General features: G+C 39.8%; 1 protein-coding gene across 1 annotated transcript; it reads left to right on the top strand.

Annotated features, from left to right (window-relative positions):
* Nucleotides 1-3,366: 3,366 nt before the first annotated feature.
* On the top strand, nt 3,367-7,800 carry sox18 (SRY-box transcription factor 18). Its single transcript, XM_056733154.1, has 2 exons — nt 3,367-4,004; nt 5,670-7,800. Exons 1-2 carry the CDS (start codon nt 3,605-3,607, stop codon nt 6,665-6,667), a joined length of 1,398 nt encoding a protein of 465 aa, XP_056589132.1. The 5' UTR covers nt 3,367-3,604; the 3' UTR covers nt 6,668-7,800.
* Nucleotides 7,801-8,258: the final 458 nt, after the last annotated feature.

The following is an 8,258-nucleotide window of genomic DNA, read 5'->3' as shown; positions in this document are numbered from 1 at the left end:
ATTGAATATTGTTAAAGCAGGGGATTCCCAAACATCGGCGGTTCCATCCATCAACACAAACTTCCTTTCATCAACCGGTCAAAAATAGAACGGCGCATGAAATTTTCATATGAACGCTTCCCTCAAACGCACCCACATAAATACAACTAATTTAGGCCTGTTTCAAAACATCAATAAACAAAATCATACATGCTTGCTGACCTCATTAACACTGTTTTTGTTTATCAAAGTATGTGTATGTTTGTGTCAGTGTGTGTCCTCCCACGTAGTGTAAATAGAGAAATAAAAGATGAGAGGTTCTTGTGAAGTTCTCTGCCTCTAGCCGCTGAGTCTGGAATCTTGGCCAAATTTCCGCTGTGGTGTAGGTGTGGTGCCCGACTCCTGTTCTTTCACACAGGCGCGCACGCTGACACAGAGACAGCGGCAGACAGCGGCGAGGTGGGCGTGCTGCCGCTCGCGGCGGGCGGGAGGCCAGCGAGTGCCACGCCAAACCTGGCACCTCCACAAGTGCCACTGAGGGACCAGGCGGATCAGAGGTCGGCTGTCCCTTTCTTTTCCTGAACCCTGTCACTTCTTTCCTTACCGTTCTCAGTCCATCTCTCTCTCTCTTTTTCTCTGTATCTCTTGATCTTATCAGGTCTAGCGTCTTTGACTTCCTGTTTCTGGAGGTGGAACAGAGGCACGGTGTGCCGTTCACACACACACACGCACACGCACACACACACACACACACAATTACTGTGAGAATGTCCAGGGGGGATGCGGAGCAGACAGGCAGGCGAAGACCCCTGTCACGTATCCAACTCTTACCATCTACAAAAGGGAGCGACCTTCCCGTCCACACAACATCAACCAGTAAATCACTGACACAGCAGAGGCATGTGTGTGTGTGTGTGTGTGTGTTTATTGTAAACACAAACATGAGGTATGAAGTGATGTCACATTAATGTCATAAATACCGCATGGCAAATCTTCTAGGACAGGCAGATAAGTCATATCAAGGGTTTATCTTACGGTAATGTGTGACTGAGTAAATTATCTTATTACACGACTACTTACCAGATATATAAATATACATGAAATATTGATTTTAGGTGAAATCATTTTATTATGTGAGAAGTTCACAGAGTGATATGAGGAACTCAAAAATATTTGACCACAGAATGCAAAGACTGACCAATCATAATGAAATATCTCAACCACCCCTCTAATAAGTATAAATACATAACAATCGCGCCAAAGATCATTTTCAGAAAATTATGACTTTAAACAAAAAATGTTTCTTTTGCGGCATTTTCCTACTGAAATAATGGAACCAAATCCTCTTTATGTAAAAATAAAAGGATATTTTCTCTCACTGTGCAATTCGGTGCGGCCTGAACTCTAATGCCTCGCCTGGATTTATTCATAGAGTTCAGAAATATTGATGTAGTGCTCAATGGGGGGAGAAATTGGTTGAAAGCAGCAGTCTAAAAATGGATGAATTGCACAGGTGTGGAAATGAGGATCCACAGCCTTAACTTGTGGCTTTTTACATCGATATTGCACACGTTCTGTACACATACAGGTTATATCAACCTCTATAAAAATACATAATGTGTGCACATAGATTTTTAGTTTGTGAATCTGTGTGTGTCGAACTCGTTTTGTGCGTTAAGATTGATGGTCTTTTACTTTCACATCCTCTGAGGTTAAATGATTGGGTTCAATGGTTGTTGACCGTGACCCTACTCAAACAGAAGAGAGCCAGGCCGACATCCCATCTCATTAAAAGGTCGCTCGCCCTGACCCACCCAATGCTGCCATGTCATATGTTTTTATAATAGGTTTCCAAATGGACACTTTTATGTCTCAGAGGTTGATTATTAATAATTTATTGTAAGCATTGCATTGTTTGTCTAGACCAGACCATTCTAGAACTAATCTTGAACTATGAATATCAACTAAACCTGTGTGTTCTATCTTTAGCATGTTTATCTGTAACAAACAAACTTTTCTAAATTGAAATTTTTACAATGTACCGGTTTGTGAAAAGGAATGCCAATGGTTATTATTTTTGCAGCCCATACCAATATATTGATTTCTTGTCATCATGATCGACAGATCCTGGTCCCAATATTTATATATTCTTCACAAAAATTAAGAATATGATTGTTTTAATAAAATAACTGCAGGAACATTTTAGTAGTTTTATGTCTCTAAAAACACTATCCCATATTAGGATACTTATTGAAACCATGCAAAGTCAAACTTAACATCACTGCAACACTTAAGGTGTAAACATTGACCAATATGTGCACCATGCATCATTAAATAGTCATCGGTTCATGAGATCCACTAAATTCATTGAGTAGCAATCGAGACGTGATTTTCGGCTATACTGTTCTGAGCCGGGCAAAAAACAAGATGAATTGAAATGTTTTATGCGCATGAAAGTGTCCATAAGTGTAAAAATATTACTAAACCGTGTAAAACAAAATCAAAAGCTTTGAGAAACACTTAATAAGAAGTGATGGAAATCTCTGTTCTTCTCTTAACTATTTGTATAATCTTCCTTTTTCCTACATGTTAAAAGTTAATGAAGCTCAGTGTAAAGTGTGAAGTTCATTGTAATCACATCTGCTTAATGAGCCAACTCCTCCCATGCTGCATTTTTCGCTAACAGGGGTGTAATAAACGCTGCTGTCACCCAGCGTGTTACACTATAGTTCATTAGACTATAACAATAATGTAGATGAGCGATAAAAAATATTTTATGTTGCATACTTGCATACAAACCCATACAGAGATGCACGCTGGATCACACTACCCTATATGAATAAAACAAAGTTTATAAATAAATGTCTATAAATATTCGAAAACATTTCCATAAATGATCTAAAATATGACAATGAAAATTAGTTCTATCAGAAATAGTTTTTTTATAAAATTGAATAAATTTTACTGTAAAGTCAGTTTATTTAGATGTCACCATAAACACTTTGTGCGTTTATTGTGTGTGTGTGCCTTTTCGTTTCGTTTGAGCTTCATGTTACAAGTTGTTAACACTTAAGCGCACAGCTTTCCTTGTGGTCTCGACCTTCAATACAACCATCAAACTACTCTTCTATTGTGTGTGTGTTGTGATTTAGTGTATGTGACCTATATGTGTGTGTGTGTGTGTGAGTGTGTGCAAGCCGAAACAATGGCACACTCAGATTACATCTCTGTGCATGTGAAGGGGGGCATTGTGGGGAGAGGCTGAACTCCCACTGGCTACCCCTCCCGCCTCTTCTGTCCTAGCCGGAGCTGTGATTGGCTCAGGCCACGTATATATTTACAGCATGGGTCCATCAAAACTCACTACAACTTGCAAACTCAGCACAGGAACCGTCCGCTCGGTCTGGAGAGTAGGAGTTACAAAACACAACCATCTGTGGGATTTTATGCTTCTAAAGCCTAAGCAAAAAGGGTGCAGCATTTCCTAACGCTTTAAACAACCCTTGAGTTACTGGTCGGCCAGTATTTGCAATAACCGCAGAAAGACGCAAAAGCACCCGAAAAGCGCTGGTTTTCCTGCTATCAAACGAAAACAGCGTGCTTTAACTGTGCTGGTCTTGTTGGAATGAATATATCTGAGTCTATTTGTTGTCAAGAGGCCAGTTCTCAGCCCAGCCAGGTTGTGGAGCGTGGAGCATGGGGTGCCCCATCCTGCACTCCGGGCCCTGACAGGGGGCATGGTTTTAACCACAGCCGGACCACAGAGCTGGTGCCGGTGCCCGGCTCTGGAACTCGGACGGGGTCACGAACCGGGAGCAACGGAGGAGCGACAGTGGCCAGGGCAGGAAGCCTGGACTCAACCCGCCCCGGGGCTTTGACCCTGGGCTCTAGCGAGGGAAAATCAGGGCCGGATTCACGGATCAGGAGGCCGATGAACGCTTTCATGGTGTGGGCGAAAGATGAGCGAAAACGACTGGCTGTGCAGAACCCGGACCTGCACAACGCTGTGCTCAGTAAGATGCTCGGTAAGATCAGTTGCTTTAGGTCACCGATAGGGTTCATTCTAGAACATGATCAAGGTGTAATGTCAAGTTCAGGGTATAATTGAAAACCAGGTGTGGCTCAGATTTTGATGTTTCACACCTTTTAAAATCTCAGCGCAGATTTTCAAGTGTCTGTGATGCGTAATTTATCTAAACGAGTGTTAATGTGATTTTCAGAAGTCCAAGATGAATCATTGCTTGTTGACTCCAAGATCAATTATTTTTGTAGTTTACTTTTGCCATGTGCCTGGCAAACATCACCACATTACTACAGAATAAAATCGTATAATCAAATATAAAGAATTTAAGCTAACAGTGAATTTATGTAAATAAATATGTTAATTTTGTTATTGCATTTGTAGTTTAAGTCATATTGGTACTGCTTAAAATCTGGGCCCTTTGTTTTATAATCATACTGTTTTGTTCATTTAAACTAACAAACTAAATTTGTTTATTATGATGCATACAAACACTCACACATGGCAATTATTGTAATCTTGAAAATTGTCAATTCTTCTCATGCAGCTCCAAATTACGGATAAGACCATACAAACACTTTGGCACGCACGATGGTAGTGATTTAAAAATGTATTGATCTTGCACAATATTTGTGTTTCGTTGATTCTGGGGGAGAGAAATGTAATGTTTTTGATTTTTTTAAACACATCAGATGTCCTGTTACTAACAGGCTCAGAGCAGACACACAAGCTGCTGATTGTCTGTAACCGGTGACCCAATAATAATTTAAAAACTACAGCACCAGTCACAAGCAGTAATTTCGCTGATCACACACGCACATCTAGGTTATTCATATAGAAGAAGCTTTTATCAAAAAGTGACAAATGAAGGAGCATTTAACATCTTGCCATAAGACTTAACCATAAACAGTATATTTCTAATAAACAATGCCAAACACACACAGTCATTTTAAGAAAAAAGCTTTGCTAACTTTTTTAAATGATGGGGGATTAATGTTTGGTGGAATGGATTATGTAGTTGTATAAATATTTTATATAGCCTGTATATTTATTCCAAAGCCTGACCTATGTCAAAATTATATATTTTTTTGTAAATTTGATAGACAATATTGGTGTTCCTAAATAGTGAATTATTGCATATTTATATTTGTGTAAAGAAATATACTTTACATAGTTGACCGAGTATTATGCAAATATGTCTTATGGTGTGACAGCAAAAAATTAGGCAAGAACTAACAATGAAGATAAATCTCTATTATCCTATTTTAAATGATATATATTATTAATATAAAACCATGTAAAACTAACAGATTATTTTCTAGTTTTGATTTAGTCCACCCATATACATATAAACTATATACACACATACAGTATATTCATTCTCTCTCTCTCTCTCTCTCTCTCTCTCTATATATATATATATATATATATATAAGTATATAAAATAAATATAAAATAAACATACATAAATATACTTTTTCATATACTAACATTTATTTTTGTTTGTTGTATGTATTGAAGAAATGCATACTATAATACAGAAATTCTGCTAGTTGTATTAAAAAAAAACTGAGGTAAGATGGTGTTTATACAGTATAGTGTATAAAAAAGAAAAAGAAATCAAGGTACTGCTTAATACTGAAGCTATAACACTGTTGTTGTTTTTTAGGTCAGTCCTGGAAAGCTCTGAACACCCAAGACAAGCGTCCGTTTGTGGAGGAAGCCGAAAGACTCCGGCTGCAGCACCTCCAAGACCACCCGAACTACAAATACCGCCCTCGACGTAAAAAACAGCCCAAGAAAATGAAGCGCGTGGAACCAGGGCTGCTCCTTCAAGGCCTGGCCCACGGGGTCCCTGGAGGTCCAGGACCCGGAGATGCATATTCCCCACACCGCCACACCCATCACCTGCTGCCTCCTCTTGGACATTTCCGAGATCTCCACCCCTCGGGAGCTCAAGAGCTGGAGACTTACGGTCTGCCCACGCCAGAGATGTCCCCGTTAGACGTGTTGGAGGAGGGAGGTGGAGATTCTGTCTTCTTCCCTCCTCACATGCAGGACGACGTCGGTTTGACATCATGGATGAATTACCACCAACATCCAAACTCCGGTCACCACGGAGGCCATCACCCTCTCACCGTACCTCATCACAACTCCCATAACCTCCAACATTCCCACCCACATCTCAACCAGAAATCTCCACTTGCCTGCCTTCAACTGCAGGAGAAATGTCTTGTGGTCGAGTCTACAAACTCTAACGCTCTCTATCCTTCCCAGTCCAACATGAGCCTACCGGACCCATCCAAGGCTCCTCATGCCCCCCGCGCTCCTACACCTGCGAGTTATTACGGTCAGATATATGGGAGCGGTCAACCCCAGCCTGCCTTCACTTCTCATCTAGGCCAGCTGTCTCCACCACCCGAGACCCCTGTCACATCCTCCGTCCCCCAGTTTCAGGCTCCTCAGCCCTCTCTGGAATCAATGGACCACCTAGGAACATCAGCTGAGTTCTGGGGCGAAATGGACAGGATTGAGTTTGACCAATACCTGAATGCAAGCAGGACTCGAATGAGCAGAAATGCTCCAGGTGAGGAGAGCAGCGCTTTGATATCGGCCCTGTCCGATGCAAGCAGCGCAGTCTACTACAGCACGTGCATCACGGGATAAAACTGCTTCTGAACTCATGAGTCTTGACGTCTGGTGCACATATGACCTTCTGAGTCTCACATTCATTTCCGTTCAGAAGGTGTTTTGAATCCTTTTTAAGTTATAGTTCACTCAAGAATTTTAATAATGTCATCATTTATTCACCCTCATGTCATTCCAGACCTTCTGCAGAACCCAAAATAAGATATTTTCATGAATGTTGGTAACCAAACAACATTGATCCCATTGACCTCCATTGTATGGACATAAAACCACCAAGAGATTTCTCAAAATATCTTCCACAGAAGAAAGTTGACAGAATTTTTCTTTTTGGGTGAACTATCCCTTTAAATAAGGGAGGTTGTTACCAAACTGTTCTGTTCTCATGGTGTAATCTGCACAAAATCACATTTCACAGCATCATTTCTAGGCTCGATAACCTGTACTTTCTGAGACTGTGGTCAAACTAAAACGATCATTTTGCTGACTCCATCCAGCTACTGTATTTTTACGGTCTCAGTTCAGGGTACTAGGATGTGGAAGTCAAGAATGTGAATATTTTTTATACATACAGTATACTGTATATCTATTGCTTTTTATATTTGTTTATTTCTATTTTTATAGAAATTGTATATAATGTTGTATTGAAAACTGTTTTGCACTGGGTATGGGACAACCACTCTGAGCTTTTTTTTGTACTGCACTTAATATCTTTCAAGTATACTGTCTCATGCCAGAGACGTCAGATCCATGTAAAAACAATCTAAAGAATTTAGATCATTTGACAACTATGATATATTCAGGGGTTTTTTTTCTATTCCTGTGTAACTGAATACATTTGAATTGGGCATTTCATGTGATAGAATTTATTTTGTAATCTTCAGCTTTTGAGGAACATGTTGAGTCAGCAATAACTTTCCCCTTTTGGTAATAATTATCTTCAAATAAAAAGAGTTTTCCAAAAAAATGTCTCCGAGCTATTAAATCAACACAAATTGAAAACACACAATTGTACATAGCATTTCACTAAAACACTTTCCCACACCACAGAGCGCATGTGTTTTTCGAGAGTCTCTTTTTGCTTAAGAACAGCTTTTCTTTTTATTGACCAAAGAAATTTGTATTGCACGTCTTGTATGAATATTTTGCAAAATAAAGTTGTCACTAAATGTACAGATTCTGTCAGATTATTAAGTATGTTTTTTCACTTGATTTATGCAAAACGGTTCAGTTGTTTTCATATGCAAAAACCGAGAAAGTGAGCGAGAGAGAACGACCAGGTCCATGATGTTTAAGTTGTAATTCAGTCTTGTCTCTCTGATTCCCTCCTCGAAAATTTTTGATCAGCCACAAAATGAGCTTGGCTCTTTACGCTATTTTTTCCCCTAAAACCACGAACAGAAAGAAAACATTTCAGCGGAGGAGAACAAAACTGAAGCTGTCTACTCTCATGTCTTCAGACACAGAAAGGCAGCTCTGAGATTAAAGAAATGTTCCCTCATGTTGATTCACTCAATACTGGAGGACAAAAAACCGATATAACCCGTGCTTCAAAAAGGAAAGTGGTCTTTCCAAATCATTTACATTTTGGGCAAAATGCCCGGTGTGTGTT

This window comes from Triplophysa dalaica, chromosome 20 (genome assembly GCF_015846415.1).
Source record: "Triplophysa dalaica isolate WHDGS20190420 chromosome 20, ASM1584641v1, whole genome shotgun sequence".
Taxonomy (NCBI): domain Eukaryota; kingdom Metazoa; phylum Chordata; class Actinopteri; order Cypriniformes; family Nemacheilidae; genus Triplophysa; species Triplophysa dalaica.
This window is presented reverse-complemented; position numbering and strand designations above follow the sequence as displayed.